Here is a 24,295-nt window from a genome sequence, read left to right as displayed (position 1 = left end):
TGCTAATCTTTTGAGAAGGACCTGTATTCCCTCAGGACACCTGAGTGGCCAAAAGTGTCTCATTGACTTCCATTAAAGCCACATTTCTAATCACCCTGCTTTTATACTATAAACTCATGAATTCTGTAATATTTTCATTTCATTTTAAAGAAAAGTAATTTTCGATGTTTTATTATTATTTTTTTTACTGTATTCAACATTCAACAACTTTCCCATTGTGGGGAATAAAAATTTAAAATGATTTGATAGCTTATTAATAGATTGCAGCATCTACTACTGCTTTTGAATGAGTGCATTGTTTGACATGGAGGTGTTTAGAGGGTGAAAACTACATCACTTTAATATTAAAGACATGTAAGAGTAAAAGACATTAGACTTAAAATGGACATGCTTAACAAAAGAGTTCCTGCAAGTTGTTACACACCTAAAATGATCACCAGATAATAAAAAAAAGAGTGTGGGGGGGGGCATGTTAACATATAAACGAAGATGTAATCGTTACATTACTCATGTCTTACTGTAACATATCGACCCTTACAGAGCATGTTAAAACTTTCTCTTTTTTTCTATTTTTATAGAAATTGAAGCTCACAGAGATGAAAGTCTCATCTTCCCTAATCAGATTAGAGATTTAGTTTGTGATTCTGTGCAGCTGCTGCTGCTGGAACTTTCTGTTTAGGAAATTACTCAAACTCATTCACCCTTTTTTGGGCCTTTTCTCATTGGCTTATTCGGTGTCTAATGTGCCTTAATGGAGACAGTTATATTGTTGAAGAACTGTGGAAAAAACCATTAGAGAAACATGTTATTTTCATATAATGTTGCTTGATATTTTCTGTTTGAGAAATGAACTGCACCAGTGTGAGAGGATCTCATTAAACATGCAGAAAAGATGCGATGCAGTCCTCTGAGACAGTGTTGGTTAGCAGCAGAACCTGTGGGTGGGTTTTCTTCTTAATAAACTGTAGTTTTTGAGTTAAAGCCTCAGTTTAACTTGGTGTCTCCATGCTGTGTGATATGTATATGATAATGTTTCCTTGGGAGCTGTCGCTGCATTGCAACAATGCTTCGATGAACGTGCTGACACCTGCAGATAAATGAGAGCTGCAGAGAAAGGGAGGATGTAATGGAGGACAATGGGCATTCCCACGCTTTGTTTCTGACTCATTCATAAGCACAACCTTGGACTTGGCTCTCACCCTCGCAGACACTCACCAATACACTCTATAATCACTATGCATTTCTCTCTGACATTGATTGCATTTTCTCTTGTTGTTGTTGTTGACAGCAAAGCTGAATAGCCAGTCCTTCTTGCTCCTACCATGTTTCTAATCATTTTCTGTTTATGTCCCTCCTCCTCTCCACCTGAAGTTTAAGAAGTTCCACAGGGAGATAATAGCCGAGCTGGAGAGGAAGACTGACATGGATGTCAAATATATGACAGTAAGTAGTTTCTGTGTATATCTCCAAGTCATAATGCAGCTGCAGCCGTAACAAAACACACTTTCATGTAAGAGTGTATTATTATGATTTGCATATTGATTCACTGACCACAAGGAAGGATAGACGAGAAAAACGTAATGTTTGATGAAAATTTTTTTTTTCCAATTTCTGATAATGGAGATCAAGGACAGGATGGTTCAGCTAAAGATGCTTGATAAATGTGAAGGTTTTATTCACACTGAAAAGAGCACCATAATCTTATCACATGTAGCAATTCGGACTATAATTATGACTGTAGGGATGATAATTATTTACAGTGGGTTATCTCAGGCACAACACAAAGGACAAAGGAGGTTCCATTTATCCAGCGGCGACACAAGTCATACTGTCTGTGTTGGCTGACATGTTTGAAGCCAGTTAATAACGACAAAGTTTTTTTTCCTAAAGTTAAATTTGCATAGCTGCTCAGTAGCAACTCTGCGGTAGGTTGTTTTCTCTCCCAACAGGCATGCTAGCTCTTTTAGCTTGTTAGGAATGTTTGTATTGGGAAGCCCTACTTTAAATTACCTTTTCTAGAGAAAACCTCACAGTGTCTCTGGCATCCCATTAAAAGTGATGTAAACCACAGCAACAGTATGGGGAGCATTTTGTGGTTTTGAAATTGTGAATTTCTAAAACCATGGCATACCAAATCCAGGTTAAAATATTAGCAATGAATAGTTTTGTATACTTATGAAAAGCAACAATGACAAAAATTGCCAAAAAGTTAATGAGTTGTGTAATATTTGATCTAGTTTTCTAGGAAAGTGGCCTAGGCCTGTTTCTAGTCTGACATTGGGATTTTCATATTCTGATGTTATTTAGGGCTAGGCTGCAGTGGGCTGTTTATTCTCTGGGCAGACATGCTAGCTCTTGTGGTTTGCTTCAAACTTTTCTCTCAACACACAGTCAATGCTTAGGTATTAACCCGCTGACCCTAACGTTTTCCCCTCACTCAGCTCTGAAATACAACGGATTGATAGCTCGCAGCAACAGGTGGGGGCGGGGGATGCTACCCTAAACTATATGTAAATAGAGAAAATCATGGACTGCCTACACCTCTTATTTAAAGTTATTCAAACCAGTAAGCTATTTATTCTCCCAACAGACAGGCTAGTTCTTGTAGCTTGCTGCAAATATTTGCTTCAAGCAAATATTTGCTTGAAGCAAGGTAGCTGGTTTGTGCAGCAAAAACCTGTGCTACCTTAATTTTGAAGACATTACTAAAATATATAAGTAGAACATTACAGCTGAATCAGGCCCTTTAAAATTACCCAACTTAAACAAGAATGGTGTCAATGGTTTGTGCACTAACCATAATTCTGAAAGTTTAAAGTTTAAAGGTCATCCAAAGGTTAAAGCCTTCCATGGTGGTCACAAGGAAAAGGCAAAAAGTTTTTCAATATAAATAGCACAAACGATTAACATCAATTTTTTGTTTGAGTTAGGTAATGTAAAGGAGCCTGGTTGACCTTTGAACTCCTATGCTTAAATCTTTGTTAATATCTCTTGAGTGGCACAAACAGAAATATTTCTTGCATAAACCAGGACAAACCGAGAACATGACACATTTTTCTCAGGTAAAGGAGACTGTGGGCTCACAGCAGCAGGGGGGGGGACTTCTTTGATCAAAAAATTGTTAGCTTAGGAATTTAAAAATATTGGCTTTTTAAGGGATGGGACAGCTTGAAACTTTTTTTTGACAAATATCACCAGCTTCTTGTTCCAGCATTCACATGAGTCATTCCTCTGGTTTAGGCCACATTTAAGAGGTACCAGATGGAGCACAAGATGAAGCAGGATTCTCTGGAGAGGTCCCAGGCAGATCTGAAAAAACTGAGGAGAAAGAGCCAAGGCAAGAACGCCAACAAGTACGAAAACAAGGAAAGCGAGGTGAGGTGGACACTTGAAACATCATGTAGAGATGCCCTTTCTTTAAAACCCACACACACAGAGTCATGTTCATATTTATGTCAACATACATAGATGACCTAAATGCACTCTTTACTCCGCAAACTTTGAAACCTGAGATGCACATTATCAAAGCTGAAGTAACATTAGTTGATATGGTGTCGGATCTGTGCAGTCTGGCATGAAAGTATCGTTCTTTACTATTGACTTTCTGCTGTATTTTGTTTTGTATGTTTTATGTATACAGATACAAAGATTAGCTTTGCTAGAGGTTAAAAGCAAATCAGTTCACCTGCTTGTCTTGTGCTGATAAGCTTTTATTTGTGCAGGCATAAAAATAATTTAGAATAACATAATTGTTGACTTTTTTTTTGTTAGCCCCTGGTAAGTAGCAATATTGAAATTACTAGCTGTTCAAAGTAAATGTATTTATTAGTTATGCAACACAAAACAGATTTGTATTTTATCCAGATTATGAGTATCATTCTGTAGGTCGTATGGCGACTCATAAGATCCATTTTGGAAAAGGACGATTTTGCAGTTGTACCATGGTTACATTTAGTGTTTTACCTTGTTGTAGTCATTTCATGTGGCATGTTAATTCATTTCTGCTGGTTATATCGCCACACCCTCGCACTGATTCCGTAGAACGGTAACTTTCATTTTAAAGCAGATTCCCTGACAGCACGGCAGCATCAAAATCCTACATAACCTGCTTCCCATTGATCTCGTCAAGCAGCCTGTTTGCCTGGTTTTTGTGAATGGATTTTATTTGTGCTCTTAAAGGGTTTTGTGTATTCCCTGAACACAGTTCACCCTACCTCACACTAGCGGAGGGATGGGCTCAACTAAAATACTTTTAAAAGAATACTTTTTAAAGGATTCTACTTAACTGAATATATTTAGATATTTATTTTATTGTTAGAGTATTTTACTTAGTAGCATCCAGTGCCCAAAAAACTCTTGTTTGTTTCTGGATAAAGATTGTTTTTATTGTTTTTTGTTGTTGTTGTTTGTTTGTTTTAAGTTTATGATCTTTAGAAAAAACAGGGCTTTAAGTCGTTTAGGTCACAGAAACTGTGAATGATGTTACTTAAAATAAAAATAAAACTACTAAGTAATTATTTTAGAATGGGTAACTATTGAGTTGCATCCCTGAAATGGTTTTCTTCAACTAAATAAAAATTTTTCTTCAAGCCAACGTCATTCAGAAAATATGAGGAAGTATTTTCTTCTGGAGTTTGACTTACTACTTTTCACTTTCCTGACCTCCCCACCAGGACCTGAGTGAATTTGTGTCCTTGTTGCTGTGGTCGCCTATTTAATTTAAAGCCAGTTTGTGGGATCTTGGTGACTCAGAAACACACCCTGATGGGCAAGAAGACAGGTAGACAGTGCATCAGAGCTGTAAAACGATACTGGATGATTCACCAGACATTAAAATTTCTTCAAAGTGAACAATCAGACAGAGTGCAGCGGATTAGAGGAATAAAGAACAAACAACATCAAAATGCTGGAAGAAATCCTCTCCAGAATAATGGCTTTAGCTTTTTTCTGTAGTAAGGATCAAAACTAGTCAAGATGGGTATCACATTTTCTCACAGAAAGGGAAAAAAAAGGTTAATCTTTTCAGGCATTGTATTTTTCTTATCCAAAACTTGCCACATTTACTCACGTAATATATGTGAAGTATATCATATATTCATTTAGCAGAAACTGAGGGGCCTATTTGCAGTTATTCACATCATTCATATCAGTGCTGAATGTCATCCTAGGGGAGGAATCTAATCGATTTCCACATATTTCACTGAGCGTTCCTTTAAAAAAATGTCATTGTCTTATATTTTTCTGTGTACTTAAATGCCTGTCAACATCTTTCTTCCTTTATCTACTTGTTTCTCTCCATGTTTCAAATTTTTTATATCTTTATTTGCTTCTCTCCATCCTCATCTGTTAAATATGTTTTTACACACATACTTATTAAAATCAGTCTTGTACAGCCAGGGGGAGTATTTTCCCTTTGACAGCCAAGCCGGGTCACAACCTGACCCCGGGTGATGTGTAGATCTTTGCTGCTTGTAAGGGGTGGCGACTGAAGCCCTTACTTGGATACGAAGTAGGAGACTTATGGTAGAGTGAGTGCTGCTATCCTCACAACTCGGAGAGCGTTAAAAAAAAACACAGATTTTAGCATGTTTTGGCGAGTGGTTGCAATAAAGCTGACATTGCTTCTCTGCTTCAGTTAAACACTTCATAATCCTGCACTTCATCATCATCACTTGAAACATACACAAACAGGAAGAAGATGGAAATAAAAATCAGTTGTTAATCTAGGCCCTGCTCTCATTCACATATTTGAATGCTTTTCTTGTCTGAAAACAAAATGAAGTCCAGAATTTTGACTGTAAATCAGTGTATTTAGGTTATTTGTAATTAGGGTCAGTTTTAAAAGCCACCATTTTCCTCTTTAATACATTTCTGTATGTATACATTTCTGAATCTTCATTCATATGAATTATTTGTTTGTTCACTAATGGTCTCTCACAAACCACTGTGGCCTTCACACAGCATCTGTGTTCATACTGAGAATAAATTACACACAGATGGACTTCATTCAGTAATTAGGTGACTTCTGAAGGCGATTTATTTCACTGAATTTTATGCAGGGACTGTATGCCAAAGTTTTCATATTTTAATTTTTCTTTTTTATGCACAGCCATCCTTTTGCTTCCACTTCAGTTATACAGTACTTTGTGTTGGTTTATCACATAAAATTGATAAAACCATTAAAGTTTTTGGTTGTAACATGACAAAAGGTGAAAAGAGTTCTATAGGTATGAATACTTTTGCAAGGCACTGTAACCAGCTTCCATGTTTCCATCAGCTGATTATTCCTGTTTGCGTTTGACACATTAGAGGTCTTGAGCCACCTTACTTTCCAAGTAAATATCATCCTTCATCATTAAAGGAATTAGCAGAGAATTGCTGAAATGGAGCAGGCGTGTGTTAGTAGCCGTTAAGGGTGTGCCAGTTTCAGCCAGTTTAGATGAGATATGGATCTCCAAAGTAGCTATGAAGATTGATTGTGTCTAAACTGTTAAAAACTATATAATCTGTGAAATATAACAGAATTGGACTGTTGGATTTGCTTTCACATGCATGCTGCAACTGGATCCTTTCAGTGACCCACTATGACCTCTGTCAGTCCCTGTCTGTCAGTGAAGATAACGCTGTCCCTCCGTTCATGGGATTTGTACTGTTCTCTCTTCATGCTCCTGCTGCTCCTTCTCTTTCTCTAAATACTACTTTCAGCACAGTATGTCACTAAAGGAAACTGTAAACTAACAATACCTGTTCCCCTGCATGAGAGAGATTAGGATTTTTAAGAAAAGAGCCTTGCTGCTTTCATGTAATACACCCTTGTTAAGTTTGTGTATATATCAACAATCAAAAGGTTTTAGTGGCTGCTGACCATGTGCGGGCCAAGATAAGACAGTGTACCTAATAGAAATTGCGTGTTTAACCCTTTTATGCACAACCTGTGTCATTCTGTGACCTAACTGAGTTCTTAAGTGTTGAATAAATTAATTTAATCAGTCAGGATTCCAGGTGTTTTTCAGTTTCCTTGTTTTTTATTGCAAGTTTTCTTCTCTTACCTTTTCAAATAAGAAAAAAACAACATTATATATACATTTTATATATATATATATATATATATGATTACGCTGTCAATCAAAACAGGATTCAGCCTCAGACAGATCATCCAATCATCATGCAGAAGCTGAGCGTCCGGGCCAGCCGAGGCCAGCCCACTGCCCCATAGACCCCCAGAGACGCTGAGCGTCCAATGGGCGGGACAAAGCCCAACATTTTTGCTTTGCTATTGAACTCACTGTTTAAAGCACTGTGAAGCTGCAGGAATGAGTGAGAGGAAAGCCGCGTTGTTACCAGTGATAAGAAGCTGATTCTGAACAATAGTTGAGCGCGTTGTAGCGCATATTTAGTCAATGACATGAACACACAACAGTATATATTTGATCACTTATTTTTTGACATTTTAGGGGAAGCTGAGCTTCCCTTGCAGTCTTAGCTAATCTCACAAAATTAGCATATCATTTAAAGGGTCTCTAAACGAGCTATGAACCTAATCATCTGAATCAACGAGTTAACTCTAAACACCTGCAAAAGATTCCTGAGGCCTTTAAAACTCCCAGCCTGGTTCATCACTCAAAACCTCAATCATGGGTAAGACTGCCGACCTGACTGCTGTCCAGAAGGCCACTATTGACACCCTCAAGCAAGAGGGTAAGACACAGAAAGAAATTTCTGAACAAATAGGCTGTTCCCAGAGTGCTGTATCAAGGCACCTCAGGGGGAAGTCTGTGGGAAGGAAAAAGTGTGGCAGAAAACGCTCCACAGCGAGAAGAGGTGACCGGACCCTGAGGAAGATTGTGGAGAAGGGCCGATTCCAGACCTTGGGGGACCTGCGGAAGCAGTGGACTGAGTCTGGAGTAGAAACATCCAGAGCCACCGTGCACAGGCGTGTGCAGGAAATGGGCTACAGGTGCCGCATTCCCCAGACCTGGGCTACAGAGAAGCAGCACTGGACTGTTGCTCAGTGGTCCAAAGTACTTTTTTCGGATGAAAGCAAATTCTGCATGTCATTCGGAAATCAAGGTGCCAGAGTCTGGAGGAAGACTGGGGAGAAGGAAATGCCAAAATGCCAGAAGTCCAGTGTCAAGTACCCACAGTCAGTGATGGTCTGGGGTGCCGTGTCAGCTGCTGGTGTTGGTCCACTGTGTTTTATCAAGGGCAGGGTCAATGCAGCTAGCTATCAGGAGATTTTGGAGCACTTCATGCTTCCATCTGCTGAAAAGCTTTATGGAGATGAAGATTTCATTTTTCAGCACGACCTGGCACCTGCTCACAGTGCCAAAACCACTGGTAAATGGTTTACTGACCATGGTATCACTGTGCTCAATTGGCCTGCCAACTCTCCTGACCTGAACCCCATAGAGAATCTGTGGGATATTGTGAAGAGAACGTTGAGAGACTCAAGACCCAACACTCTGGATGAGCTAAAGGCCGCTATCGAAGCATCCTGGGCCTCCATAAGACCTCAGCAGTGCCACAGGCTGATTGCCTCCATGCCACGCCGCATTGAAGCAGTCATTTCTGCAAAAGGATTCCCGACCAAGTATTGAGTGCATAACTGTACATGATTATTTGAAGGTTGACGTTTTTTGTATTAAAAACACTTTTCTTTTATTGGTCGGATGAAATATGCTAATTTTGTGAGATAGGAATTTTGGGTTTTCATGAGCTGTATGCCAAAATCATCCGTATTAAGACAATAAAAGACCTGAAATATTTCAGTTAGTGTGCAATGAATCTAAAATATATGAATGTTAAATTTTCAACATGACATTATGGAAAATAATGAACTTTATCACAATATGCTAATATTTTGAGAAGGACCTGTATATATATATATATATATATATATATATATATATATATATATATATATAAATTTTTTTTTTTTGACAAAGCCAGTATTTCAAGTATTCAGTAAAATAGTTTTTTTTTGTTTAGCAGAAATGTTTCAACTTTTTTCTTACTTTATGAACAAACACAGCTTTTCTTTTTGTACATTTAAGTGTACACAAACAGGTCAGAAACGAGCCACGTACATTCTACACAGGTTGTTTTCAATTACACGTGTACCACATCAATTTGGACAGCCCCACAATCTTAAAAGTAGCGTGACCAGAGTTGTATGCGACACAAACGCAACATAACAATGGAGGACATAGAGGCATTGTTGAAAGTGCTGCTTGGTCTATGGCTTTTATCAGACTTAAAGTAGAGATGTGTGACACTAGGGTATACTACTACTAACGGCACTGAACTATAGTTAAATCTGTACCACCCTGCATGCAGATTTATACATATTTGAAGAAACTGGAATTCATAGATGTTTGCTTGTTGTCAGATGCTGGAAGCTATGACAGTTCGGCAGACGGAGATGCAGTTGTTCCTCGCAGATGGCTGTAAGGAGGCTTTGATGGAGGAGAAGAGACGCTTCTGTTTTCTTGTTGACAAACACTGCATGCTAACCTATCACTTTGCTACTTACCATGACAAGGTAAAATACACCATTTAAAGTCTTTATTTTTCTTTGGAATAAACCCACTAGTGTGACAAAAAGTTCTAAGCATCACTGAATGGCAACTGAAATAAAGATAGGATGTTATGTGATCTTGTGTGTGTGTGTGTGTGTGTGTGTATCTATCTATAGGAGCTCCTTTATCAGTATATACATTAAGACATCATCTGCAAATGTAGAATTTGTAACCTGTTTTTTTCATTTTATACACTTATGTTAATTCTGTAGTGCTTCTTTTTTCATATAAACACAGTTTATGTGAAAAGATTTATTTTTTGTTTATGTCCCAAAAATCTGCCATCGTTTATTTCAGTTGTCACAAAAAATGTGTAGATGAATGAGATTTCAACTAAAAGAGGCAAATTAGCATTGTGTCTTTAATAGAGGCCATTTTAAAGCACCACAATGTTTGTGCCTCTTTTTAATCAAACCCCGCTTTTGTTTTTTTCCTCAAACATTGTAACAGTTTGCCCCAAAGCCCACAATCCCATGAATCACAGTATGCAGTGTTGCCTAAGGGATTAGGATGTGTTTACTGTTTTACTGATTACTAATGATTTTATATATTTTTTTTAATGATCTTTTCTCCGTTGCATGGCTGATGGACAGGCCAGAGACATACTGTTAACAAAGCTGAACAGCTGGCAGGACCAGTGCAACGATGCGACCAACATGCCTGACAGCGTTTTGTCCATGATTGATGAACTGCGGAAGCCAGTCACCATCGCACCGCTGCCTTCCCCCACCCCATCACGACACAGCATGGTATGACAGGATGAATAAACGCACAAGTTGAAGTGTTGAATTTTTGTGTGTACTGAGCAAGTAGTAAAACAATATCTCATCAATGCAGGATGGAAAAAATATAATTACACCTCTCAGTGAGGAGTTTTCAGCAGGTGTGGGTGTATATAATACTGATAGATGAAGTGATATAAATACCACTTTGTGTTGCATAAAGACATGAATGATGAAACTGAATAATAGTGTTCTAACAGCAAACAACAATCAGATTGTGGAGACATTTTAGTCAAGCCCTCTGCTGTTCTGTTGGTCTGCAAAAAGGGTTGGGTGCTTCTGGTTGGAAATCAAAACTTAACTGTAAAAAGGAACTATTATGAAAATACACATTTCTAAGTACCCAAAGCAGTTCCACAAAAAAAAAAAAACGTTTTTTAAGAACCTAGGCTTTGTGTGAATTGATGCAATCCATTTGGATCATTATGTGCCGTTATCTGATAAATAAAATGAGGCATTAAATATTTATACATAGGATAATTTAAAGAAAATTGGGAACAAATATAAAAACAAATACTTTAATTACTGAAATATGTCAATACTTTAGTAATTACAGAATTTAATATTTCCATGTCACTCAATGTGGAAATCTTTCATTAAAAATGTAATTCGTCATATAATAAAATCAAGTATGTTATTTCAATATTTGCAGTTCTACAGTCTGAAATAATTTAAACAGCCACTGAGTCTGACCTAAAAGCTTCTCTTCTCAGCTCAGAAACCCGACTGCGGCCCAACAACCTTGTCTATAGCAGTGTTAGCCCCGCTCACTGGCTTTGATAGACAATAATACCAGATTAAAAAAATATCCATACTGTGCTGCTGCTGAAATAAATACTGAATGAATTGATGATTAAATGATTTTACCATTTAATGAATTAATGCACAATTAATTATGTATTGAAGAATGAGATTAATATATTTAATGCTTGTGTCTCCAATTTTATTTTAAGCTATCACATACTGTAAATAAATACTTACTTAATTACCTAAGGGAATAGTGGCACTTTTTGTCTTCAATACAGTGCAACACTTTATATTTATTTTATTTGCCTTCTTCTGATTTGCTTTTGCAGAATATTTTAGGTTTCCTAAACACCTAACTTTTTCCCTTGACCCTTGTTGTAAACAAAGATAAGAACCATTACAATTTGAATTAACCTCAGAATTAGAGCCAGTAACTTTGTTTAAGCTGTGTAAATTCCGCCACTATGTTTAAATGCCATTACCAGAGTGGCATTACCACCTTTAAATGCCAGATTGCTAATGTGGTTGATTTATTCTGTGGCAGAGCGTGGCTGCTCCCCCGGCTCCACCTCTGAAGGCTCACACTAGCCCTCTGGCTAATATGTTCGACCACCACGACAGCACCACCAACAGTTTGACTGCTCATACTCCTACCAAAAACAGCACAGGTAATTTAGCTTTTAATGTGAACTTGTTTTATGTATACAGGTTTTTTTGTTTTTTTTATTATTAATATTCCTTTCTCTTCTGTTGTGGCTTACAGTCCATACGTTTCAGTAGAGGGAAGTATAATATAAGTGCTGCTTAAAGGTGATTTGTAGTAATTTTCCCTACAGCAATTTTTTTTGTCTGCAGTTGTTTTTGATTATGTTATCCTTTCTCTTTTTTTATGTTTACAAGCCTTCCACCTTTACAAAATAGTTGCCTGTATGTAATTGTGGATTTGTTTTAGGACAATTTACTGTTAAAGCAGATTCACGGCCCCCAGAGGATAAACTGTAATCCACACTTTAATCCTTCTTTGAGTTTTTGCTCTTATCGAATCTGAGTTTATCAAGTTCTTTTACCTAAGATCAGATATCTGCAAAATTATTAATAACAATTACTACAGCTGTGCGCTGTGTTCAGCGCAAAATAATATGCTAAACGTCAACACCATAAAAACTAACATAGGCTATGTGATGCAAATTTCTTTCTTCATGTTCTTGTATGTTCGCCATTTTTAACCTGTCTTGCTCCTTTTCTCCCCCAGAACATGAAAATGGCGAGGAAAACAGTCTTGCTAGGTCTGTGTCTGTCGCCACGGGCCTCAACAGCTTAGCGAAGAGGCCAAGGGTGCGGACCATCTTTCCCCACAATGCTGGCAACAACAGCACCTTGCTCAGCTTTGAAGAGGGGGACGTCATTCTCCTGCTCATCCCTGACGAGAGGGATGGTTGGATGTACGGCGAGATGGAAAAGAATGGAAAGTGAGTCTTAACTGCATGTTGTCCATTTGGCAGATGTGAGTTTCCAAACAGTTTTTGGTGTAGTTTATCCAAAATCTAAAAAAGATGAGTGAAAGGGTGTGACTTGACAAGGACATGCTGAACGTTTTTTTTTTTTACTTCCCAACACTCATTTTTTAGGTTAGATTTTAAGGCTTTCGCACCAAAAATGGATACGGATCTTCAAAAAAAATACAGAAATTAACTTTTTTTTTAAATAGACCAATTAGTGACCATTAATTAACTTTTTCCAGTTCAGTTATCACCGTAAACTCACCATTAATTGTAATAGTGTCGTTTATGTTATAGATGGAAATAGTTATGGCTTTTCAGGCCCTCCACATTGACATGTCTGTTTAATATTTTCTGATGGATGTGCTGTACCTGGGTGTTGAAAAAGAGATCATCTCATTGAAAAAAGATGTTATGAAGTTAAACTTCTTACATTGTCTTTTAATTTGCTCTCATGACTACCTGCCTCTTCATAAATGTGTCATCGTGAGCCACGATGAACCATGTCTCACTAACTGTGTCATGATTAGGCACTTCTTTTCCTCCACCCTTTTATGAGGCCCGTGTTCGTATCTGGTTCTAATCTGCACCCCGGCTGATTCAGGTATAAGTAAACTAAGGAAAGCCCATCGAGCCACACCAAGCTTCAAAATCTGTCCCGAGTAATCAGATCTGTTACCTGTTTTACGTGGAATACACACGTGGCCACATTATTCATTGCTTTAAATAAAAAGAAAATCTTTGTCAATTGGTCTTATATTTTGTCACATCTGTCTTTTTAAAAGACTCAGAGTGGAAAGTTACAGTCAGCTCCAAAGCTGGTCGGAATAAACAGCACATAATGAAGACTAACTTATCCACAACTTCCACAATCCTCTGATCAATAACATTCAAACGTGGGACAGACAGACTTCTTGTTTTAAAAAAATATTATCTTAGCTAGCTGGTAACTGCTTACAAAGGATTTTCTAAACCAGTAGTTATCTAGAATAATACCTCTGTTGCTTGAGGGGAGCCACGTCCAGTGGGTGAGTGTTCCTTCAATGTTTCTCCAACCAGACTGTATTCATGCTGCTAAATTAATGCAGATGAAAGGTGGTCTGAAGAAATTATCCTGAATGAGTCTTGAGTTTTTCCCACCTGTACTTGGAACTGCCTGAACATGATCAGATTGCTCAGGATGAACGTTGGTGCCATGTGTAAGCTGGGTTTGAATTTGAGTAATGATCTTCTCCGCCCTCAGTTGGCCTCTTGTCTTCTTCTTATTATTAGAATTATTATTATGACCAAGTTTCTTTCCTCACATAATTCTATGTGCCTGTAGTGGCTGATCTGGAAACCCGACAGAAAAGGGAAAAAGTAGAAGCTTGGCTGGAGGGTAGGATGTACAGGTCCTTCTCAAAAAATTAGCATATTGTGATAAAGTTCATTATTTTCTATAATGTAATGATGAAAATTTAACATTCATATATTTTAGATTCATTGCACACTAACTGAAATATTTCAGGTCTTTTATTGTCTTAATACGGATGATTTTGGCATACAGCTCATGAAAACCCAAAATTCCTATCTCACAAAATTAGCATATCATTAAAAGGGTCTCTAAACGAGCTATGAACCTAATCATCTGAATCAACGAGTTAACTCTAAACACCTGCAAAAGATTCCTGAGGCCTTTAAAACTCCCAGCCTGGTTCATCACTCAAAACCCCAATCATGGGTAAGACTGCCGACCTGACTGCTGTCCAGAAGGCCACTATTGACACCCTCAAGCAAGAGGGTAAGACACAGAAAGAAATTTCTGAACGAATAGGCTGTTCCCAGAGTGCTGTATCAAGGCACCTCAGTGGGAAGTCTGTGGGAAGGAAAAAGTGTGGCAGAAAACGCTGCACAACGAGAAGAGGTGACCGGACCCTGAGGAAGATTGTGGAGAAGGGCCGATTCCAGACCTTGGGGGACCTGCGGAAGCAGTGGACTGAGTCTGGAGTAGAAACATCCAGAGCCACCGTGCACAGGCGTGTGCAGGAAATGGGCTACAGGTGCCGCATTCCCCAGGTCAAGCCACTTTTGAACCAGAAACAGCGGCAGAAGCACCTGACCTGGGCTACAGAGAAGCAGCACTGGACTGTTGCTCAGTGGTCCAAAGTACTTTTTTCGGATGAAAGCAAATTCTGCATGTCATTCGGAAATCAAGGTGCCAGAGTCTGGAGGAAGACTGGGGAGAAGGAAATGCCAAAATGCCAGAAGTCCAGTGTCAAGTACCCACAGTCAGTGATGGTCTGGGGTGCCTTGTCAGCTGCTGGTGTTGGTCCACTGTGTTTTATCAAGGGCAGGGTCAATGCAGCTAGCTATCAGGAGATTTTGGAGCACTTCATGCTTCCATCTGCTGAAAAGCTTTATGGAGATGAAGATTTCATTTTTCAGCACGACCTGGCACCTGCTCACAGTGCCAAAACCACTGGTAAATGGTTTACTGACCATGGTATCACTGAGCTCAATTGGCCTGCCAACTCTCCTGACCTGAACCCCATAGAGAATCTGTGGGATATTGTGAAGAGAACGTTGAGAGACTCAAGACCCAACACTCTGGATGAGCTAAAGGCCGCTATCGAAGCATCCTGGGCCTCCATAAGACCTCAGCAGTGCCACAGGCTGATTGCCTCCATGCCACGCCGCATTGAAGCAGTCATTTCTGCAAAAGGATTCCCGACCAAGTATTGAGTGCATAACTGTACATGATTATTTGAAGGTTGACGTTTTTTGTATTAAAAACACTTTTCTTTTATTGGTCGGATGAAATATGCTAATTTTGTGAGATAGGAATTTTGGGTTTTCATGAGCTGTATGCCACAATCATCCATATTAAGACAATAAAAGACCTGAAATATTTCAGTTAGTGTGCAATGAATCTAAAATATATGAATGTTAAATTTTCATCATTACATTATAGAAAATAATGAACTTTATCACAATATGCAAATTTTTTGAGAAGGACTTGTACAGCACGAGGCTTGAGTGAGGCTGAGAAAGAAGTTCAGAACACCACCTGTTTCCCCCACACAGAATATCAACAACAAAGCCTGTTCTCCCTCTATTTCTTTGATGTCTGACTTTTAGACAAAGATTTGTTCTGAATCCCAGGAACGTGCGTCTGAATTTTAATCGTTCATTAGACTTGATCTCTGCTACAATCAGGGGAAATTACCTGACAAAAAAAAATCTTTCAGAATTGCTCTCAAATGTGCGGCCGCTGTCTTCAAAGAAAACTTTGTTCTGGTTGCTGCTCAAAGGCCTGGAAGTTGTCCCTCATCATGTCTATCAGAGCAGCGTGTCTCACAGGAGACTGGAGTTTGATGGTTTTGGGTGGTTGGCTGTTCTTATCCTTTCAGAATAAATCAGCACTGACAAATGTTTCCCTCCAGCTGATCATGAGATGCCTAAAATTGTCAGATATACTAGTGGTGTTAATAGACTGAAAAATGTTAGATTTATTAGAAACTTTGCAGCTGATAGACATGACCGTATTAGCCTAATTATGAAATCTGTCTTGGACTTGTCATCTTTTTCTAAACCTCTCAGTTGTGTTCAAGACTTTTAGCTCATAATAGTTTTATTGATGCCTACACCCAAATTAGAAACATATTTGTTTAAAAAAAAGCAAAAACATGAAAGACTGCCAAGAATGCAAACAAAGGTTGTCTTAGGAGTATGACTTGTGACGTATGGAACGCCAAATGGCTCCTTTAATAATCTGGCTGTTGACTCTGGTGAAGCTATTGGTTGTCACTGTGACATGAACTGTGTTTGTGAGCTCACCCAACATCTTCGTTATGTTTATCCATTGAAGCCAATTTTCCAGCCGTTTCATAATTCTGGGGTAAAACGTTTTCCCAGCAGTAACCTATTTACTTTCATGAAGCTCACATGCTTTTCCTACGTATAGAAGCTCTTGGTAAAGTAAGAGTGCTCACTCCATCCTTTTTCTGTGTCTCAAATGAGCACTCGAACCCCATTTGAAATATTTCATTAGGAAGGTTTTTTTCTGATCTAGAAAACAATATTTTTTTCTGTTTACGAAAGGCAGTCAGGCTCTATGGGTTTAGACACATTATTTTCCATATATGTTAATCACCTCATCTAATTTAGAGAGGTGAGGCTCATCAGGCTCTTTTAATGTCCGAAAATGTGTTTTCATTTTTGTTTTAAAAACTGTAGATCTGGATGTAATGTTGTTTTGTTTCAAGCTTTCAACATTTCTGCCTCTAAAATATGATTTAAACAAAAACCCTGTAAGACATTTCTTTCCAGGGTCTAATCATCTGAGCAGTGGCAATAGTATTGTGCTTACAGGTCCTTCTCAAAAAATTAGCATATTGTGATAAAGTTAATTATTTTCCATAATGTCATAATGAAAATTTAACATTCATATATTTTAGATTCATTGCACACTAACTGAAATATTTCAGGTCTTTTATTGTCTTAATACGGATGATTTTGGCATACAGCTCATGAAAACCCAAAATTCCTATCTCACAAAATTAGCATATCATTAAAAGGGTCTCTAAACGAGCTATGAACCTAATCATCTGAATCAACGAGTTAACTCTAAACACCTGCAAAAGATTCCTGAGGCCTTTAAAACTCCCAGCCTGGTTCATCACTCAAAACCCCAATCATGGGTAAGACTGCCGACCTGACTGCTGTCCAGAAGGCCACTATTGACACCCTCAAGCAAGAGGGTAAGACACAGAAAGAAATTTCTGAACGAATAGGCTGTTCCCAGAGTGCTGTATCAAGGCACCTCAGTGGGAAGTCTGTGGGAAGAAAAAAGTGTAGCAGAAAACGCTGCACAATGAGAAGAGGTGACCGGACCCTGAGGAAGATTGTGGAGAAGGTCCGATTCCAGACCTTGGGGGACCTGCGGAAGCAGTGGACTGAGTCTGGAGTAGAAACATCCAGAGCCACCGTGCACAGGCGTGTGCAGGAAATGGGTTACAGGTGCCGCATTCCCCAGACCTGGGCTACAGAGAAGCAGCACTGGACTGTTGCTCAGTGGTCCAAAGTACTTTTTTCGGATGAAAGCAAATTCTGCATGTCATTCGGAAATCAAGGTGCCAGAGTCTGGAGGAAGACTGGGAAGAAGGAAATGCCAAAATGCCAGAAGTCCAGTGTCAAGTACCCACAGTCAGTGATGGTCTGGGGTGCCGTGTCAGCTGCTGGTGTTGGTCCACTGTGTTTTATCAAGGGCAGGGTCAATGCAGCTAGCTATCAGGAGATTTTGGAGCACTTCATGCTTCCATCTGCTGAAAAGCTTTATGGAGATGAAGATTTCATTTTTCAGCACGACCTGGCACCTGCTCACAGTGCCAAAACCACTGGTAAATGGTTTACTGACCATGGTATCACTGTGCTCAATTGGTCTGCCAACTCTCCTGACCTGAACCCCATAGAGAATCTGTGGGATATTGTGAAGAGAACGTTGAGAGACTCAAGACCCAACACTCTGGATGAGCTAAAGGCCGCTATCGAAGCATCCTGGGCCTCCATAAGACCTCAGTGCCACAGGCTGATTGCCTCCATGCCACGCCGCATTGAAGCAGTCATTTCTGCAAAAGGATTCCCGACCAAGTATTGAGTGCATAACTGTACATGATTATTTGAAGGTTGACGTTTTTTGTATTAAAAACACTTTTCTTTTATTGGTCGGATGAAATATGCTAATTTTGTGAGATAGGAATTTAGGGTTTTCATGAGCTGTATGCCAAAATCATCCGTATTAAGACAATAAAAGACCTGAAATATTTCAGTTAGTGTGCAATGAATCTAAAATATATGAATGTTAAATTTTCATTATGACATTATAGAAAATAATTAACTTTATCACAATATGCTAATTTTTTGAGAAGGACCTGTATTTGTCCAGGAATCACGATTAGTTGCAACAGTATGCCGTTTCATTGAACTTGTTTAGTGTCAACAGAAACTGATTTTCAGGTATATACATTTTTTTTTTTTTTTTATTTTGTGAACACCAGACCCTAAGTAAATATAAGCATTTGTTCAAGAGTCTGACTCAGTAATACATCATATCATAGACACACAAAGGAAATGCCAGTTCTCCAAACCTCAAACTTAAATATTAACCATCATCCAAAGTCAGGGAGAGGTAAATTCACACACTGATTAAAAACAAATGTGCACCATGGTAGCACAATCACAAACACACCTTAACACTGACTAGCTTTGGGTCACTTTGCTTATAACATTTAAATGCCTTGGTCTATTCTGAGTTTTGTTAAAGCTACAGTAACCTTTTTTTTTTATGTTTAAATACTGGAGTTGGGGGCATCAGTCAATATTTGGGGGGCAATAGCCAAACAGGCCTTTTAATCTATATGCAGGTCCATGTTCTGAGTTTAATTAAGAAAGCTAAACTTTGAAATGTTGTGGCTCTGGCACTGTCTTTTCCTTCTGTGTTTACCTTCCTGCCTGTTCCAAGCTGATTGGATGATAATGCTGTGGCTGCAGGCGCTCTATAAACAGAAACCAAAAAGCTTCCTGTGTCAAGCATTTTGTCCCTTTATGTTACATCTCTTGAATATCCATATGCAGATTTCCAAGCTTAGAGCTGACCATTTTGACTGTGCTTTACATTCGCCTTTCCGTTGGAAAAATAATGTCAAGTTTATTTTGGTTTGTGTGTGGGAAGGAACAAATGGTTGCATGGATTTCAAACAGACATAGAAACCAGGCTCACGAATTGACTCATTAAACCTGTGGAGATTAAATCTAATTCATTACAAACGGTTGTTAATGGGTCAATATGCTAATAATTTTTGTCACTACTTCTCTATCTTTTTCTTCTAATCTTTGGATCCTTTGTATAATAGAACAATGGAGGTGGGTCGTCAGCAGTTATTCTGAATACACTTTATGTGTAAACTGAGATGATGGGGAAGACAGACATTATTTTCTGAGTCGCCTTTCTTGTTTCTGTGTTTCAGGAGGGGCTGGTTCCCTTCATCTTACTGCCGCGCTCTCACCGAGCCACTCGTGAATAACAACAGGTAAGGGGACTCTGCATTCCAGCTAGCACACACACACCAGTGGGTTTCATGTTGCAGCCAGCTGTATTGTTGACTGCATTTCCTCTAGTTACTCCTATTGAAGTGATAACCTTTCTAATCCTTTGGGCTCTCTCCTGTTGCTCAACTTTTGATTCCTATCGTCTTAAAGTTTCCTTCTGGGAAAAGGGATCAAATGAATGCAAGACAGAAAGTTTCCTTTGAGGCAGCTAATTCATGATGTTCTAATTTATTAGGTTCATTTGCGTTGTTGGTTGGCTAAATATTAGAGTTCCAGTCAGAGTTTTAATATGCAAACTCATCGTCACCATAAATGCCATAATTTGCCATAATTTAAATGAAGGAATGAATGAAGTTTGAATTTATCCTGAATTGTGTCAAATCCATGCAGTGTCAGAATTATATGTACAGTGCTATCTGAAATTTCTACATATGCCCTCTGTAATATTTAAATAAATCTGCCTTATCAAGTTGCAGATGATCGTTAGCTTGCTATATTCATTCCATAAACAGTTTTGTTTTTTTTGGGATCGTTACCTTGTTTGAACCTCCAATTGTGTCCAAGTTTCAATCATTTAGTTGTTAATTTGACATGACAATGAAAAATGTGGAGGTATACCTCTACTCGTTATTCTGTAGGCTTTGTGCAGTAAACCAGTACCCCTAGGCAAAATATACCCTGAGCATGATCCTGCCACCACCATGCTTGACAGTTGGTACATGGTTTTTAGGTTTAAAAGATTCATTTAACGCCTGCAAACATTCTTCTCATCATTGTCGGCAAATAGCTTCAGTCCCTTGACAGTAAAATTTTTCTCTTTCTTTTCTTATCACACTTCTCCTCCTCCACCTGTTTCTCTGTAGTGAAACTGCCGCCCCCCACCGCAGCAGAAGTGTGGTAAACCTCCACCATCAAGACACGGAGACAGACGAGGCGACGATGGTGCTCCCCCCGACAGACTACTTCAACGTAAAGAGCAACGCCTTGTCCGCCGCAAGCGTCACCACAAATAACCACCAGCACTCCCCCACACCTTCAGCAGCGTCCTCCACATCCTCTGATCAGAACACGGTGAGTCAGCGGGCGGGAGACTTGGTCAGCGGCCATTTCTCTGACATTTTCACAGCTTTTAAAGAAGTCCTGTTTAAAATGTCGAGTCTTATGCAGTTAAGCCAAGAGTTTAAAAAACGGCTGTGTTGAGAATGACGCTGTATACAGAACAATCTAATCTGCTGTGTTCTGCCAAAGTTTTCTCCTTTGTTTGCCCAGTTGGCTTTGTAAAGTTTATGTCTCACTTGATATCTGCAGCATCGGGCTACAGCACCCTCAGCTGTACAGCCATATCTTGACTGCTGATGAAGGTACATGTGTGTGTGTAGGTGGTGTCAGATGAGCTTTATGTGTCTGTCCAGGAAACCTGAACACACACAGATATACTCAGTGTAGCATGTCAATACACAATCAATTATTGGGATTCAACAAGCTGTATACTGTATAGATATTTTATCATTGCAGATACTTATTGTTTCACCTTTTATTGTTTTTTGATTCTCACTTTATTTCTGTGCTGAGATAATTTAACTGCTCCTACTGTAGGTGTTAAAGCAACGGGAGGCGTAAATCCAGATAGGTTTTTGTCATTCTTTAGGAAGTTGTCACCTTCTCTTTACACTAAGGCACAAGATGAGCAATCTAAAAAAATACATCTTACCTCCCTTAAATTGCATTAATCTTGTGACTCATATTAAACTTGCAAGAATCCAGTTTTTCAGGGACTATTACCTGGCAGAACCAGGAAGAACGAATGTCAATCACTGGTACTTTTAGTTAGTATAGTCATCAGGCTGTCTGTAGATTAGCCTCTTCTGAAGAAAAGGAGGCAGAGCAACAAAGAGGAATGGGAGAGGCCAGTGTTATCTTGCAAATAAGAAAGCAAATTGATAAATTTCCTTTTGTCAAATTACAACCACAAATTAAATGTTTTTTGGGGTATTTTATGTAAAAGATTTGCACAAAGTAGCTTTTTTGTAAAGTGGAACAAAACATTAAAATTAATATTTAATAAATCATGCTGAAGAAAAACATTCTCACAGCATAAGGCTGCCACCACCATGTTGACTGTTGTGATGATGTGCTTAGGGTGTTGTGTAGTGTTTAATTCCCATCATACATAACATGAAGGCCAAAAATTGGTGTGATCTGACCCCGAGCATCTTCTGTCATGTGTCTTCTGTGTCCACTGCATGGCTTAATGCAAACAGGACTTCTTATAGCTTTTTTTTCAACGATAGCTTTTGTCTTGCCACTCTTCCATAAAGGCTAGATTTGAAGAGTGTATGACTCTAAGTTGTCCTCTTGACAGATTCTCCCATCCGAGCCGTGAATCTTTGCAGCTACTCCAGTTACAATGAGCCTCTTGGACGCTTTTCCGATTACTGTTCTCCTTGCCCGGCTTGTCACTTTAGAGTTTAGGATGATGGGATCAACATTTTAATATTTTTGTGGCCTATTTAACCATTATGAGTGGGTAACAAAAGAATAATATATTTTTCAAAAAAACAGAAAACACAAGCCCACCCTGGTGCATGCTGGTTCCATTTCAGCCCAGTATTTTCACAATTGCTCACAAAAACTAAGAACAATAGGATTTACACTTTACAAAAACAACTTTACAAAATACCATTAACAATAATATATTATATAAAATTGTATGAAATAATCCAAATAACTTTTTATAATAGTAAAAAATGGAAAGTTTTAGAACAATATCTCCTTAACAATTTCCAGTTCCAGCACATTCACTTCTTTACAAATGACCTTTCATTTGCATTCCATGCAAAGTCACAGGCAAAGCTGTGGTTTCCCTCTGACAAAGCTTTAAAGTTTTCCTCAGACTGATGAATGTAAATATGTTTGCGGCATGGCTAAATGAGTCTATTTGATCATTTACATGTCTAACATGTGAACATGTTTGTACCTGCTGCCTGTGCAGCATCTTACTGACTCTGCATGTTCAGTCTATCTGCTGGACTTTCACACATTTTCCAACACTTTTAAATTTGGGTTCGATGTACGTTACTGTATGCACCTTTCTACTTGATAATATGTAAAAAAAAAAAAATTTGTTTGATTATTATTTACTACTTACCTGATCCAGTGCTATCGACAGATCTGCAGTAGAGGGGACTAAAGTTTCGTTGGATGGGTTTGTTGGTCCACGTCCTGCCCACATAATTTCTGTCACTAGCTGGGAGTTATTTGGAAGTTCCACTTGGATGAACCCGATACCTTTCTTCTATCTCTGCCACTTATTCCTCTTTCAGTTTTTCTCACAGTCATTTCAACATCTGACTCACTTGTTCATTCATCTTCATACTGGCACCCCTTTTCAATCACAAACCTCTGCCATACCATACAAGCAGACTGATTACAGAACAGACTGGTGTGGGAAGGGTTTCTAAACAGAGATTAGATTATAAAACGCTGGTTTATGTTTAGCAAAGTGTCCAAGTGGGAGGCTGTTATGTTGGTTGAAAACCTGTAGCTGCCACGATCATGAAGTTTCTTCACTTTCATATTGTTATTTTTTAACAATCACGGATGTGCGCATGTTTTCACCATCTGTAGGTGTAAAGTATTTGTTTTTCTCTGATAGCTGATAAATCTGCCTTTGTTTGTATAGAGGCCATAACAGCAGGGCTTATTTTTCCCACAGTTTTCAACTGCTTTTAGACATTAAAGTGATTACAATCTGTATCAGTCTTTCATTTTTTTCAGATGATGGTTTGTCTAGATAAGGTGAGAAGAATGATAGGCCAAAGCAAAGTGTGTGTAGGGGTGGGGAAACGCTGGAATGCTATTTCAGCATGACAGAAAAATGCACCCTCACTGGTTTTGGTGCTTAGTGTAACTCATAGTAATTGATACATAGCGAGAGAGAAAAGTACTTAAGAGATAAAACTAGAGGCTGACAATTTTTTGATGTTCAAATTGTGTTTTAGAGATAAAAGGGAATCCAGCCCATGTCTGTTATCTGCTGAATATTTAAAGTCTTACGTTATTTAGAGAAAACATTTGATAATTAGATTAAATTGTTTGGAACAGTAAAAATCCTGTGCAAAAAAAAAACATTGTTTCTAAACTCAACCATAGGAATATCTATCCACTGCTGCCCTCTTGTGGATACTGTGGTACTGCAGGTTGGAATATTTTTAAATAATGATTTAGAAAGGAAGATGGTTGGTTTCACTAGTACCTCACAGTTTCAAATACTATCAATTAGGGCTGCACAATATATTGCAAAAGACTGTTAGGCTAATATTTATTGCAGTCCAATCATTTTAGTACAATGCATTTAAGTTCTCTATGGCAGTAATATAGTTTGTGAGGCTTGCCGTTTAATGCAGCAGAAATGCTTTTAGGAGGACATGAAGATGTTACATTAAGAAACAACAACTATCTTGTCTTATTTCCAAAACAGCAAATGTAGCCAGATGCTTTTTTCAATAAACAATATTATTTAGATGGAAAAATACATGCTATTTTATTTCCACCAGCTCGACATACTACACACTATATATGATGTCTATGCTTGCAATGAACC

General features: G+C 38.5%; 1 protein-coding gene across 1 annotated transcript in view; it reads left to right on the top strand.

Moving 5' to 3' along the window:
* LOC124864077 (brain-specific angiogenesis inhibitor 1-associated protein 2-like protein 1) overlaps window positions 1-24,295 on the top strand; it is a 50,901-nt gene that overhangs the window by 23,103 nt on the left and 3,503 nt on the right. Inside the window, exons 5-12 of the mRNA XM_047358699.1 lie at window positions 1,372-1,443; window positions 3,241-3,375; window positions 9,389-9,541; window positions 10,172-10,327; window positions 11,652-11,775; window positions 12,360-12,576; window positions 19,611-19,673; window positions 20,556-20,763. Coding sequence (XP_047214655.1) covers window positions 1,372-1,443; window positions 3,241-3,375; window positions 9,389-9,541; window positions 10,172-10,327; window positions 11,652-11,775; window positions 12,360-12,576; window positions 19,611-19,673; window positions 20,556-20,763 — 1,128 coding nt within the window. The remainder of the gene's footprint in view (window positions 1-1,371; window positions 1,444-3,240; window positions 3,376-9,388; window positions 9,542-10,171; window positions 10,328-11,651; window positions 11,776-12,359; window positions 12,577-19,610; window positions 19,674-20,555; window positions 20,764-24,295) is intronic.

Source organism: Girardinichthys multiradiatus, chromosome Y (assembly GCF_021462225.1).
Source record: "Girardinichthys multiradiatus isolate DD_20200921_A chromosome Y, DD_fGirMul_XY1, whole genome shotgun sequence".
In the NCBI taxonomy this organism is placed as follows: domain Eukaryota; kingdom Metazoa; phylum Chordata; class Actinopteri; order Cyprinodontiformes; family Goodeidae; genus Girardinichthys; species Girardinichthys multiradiatus.
Note: the sequence above shows the minus strand (reverse complement) of the source record. Positions and strands in the feature narration are given on the sequence as shown.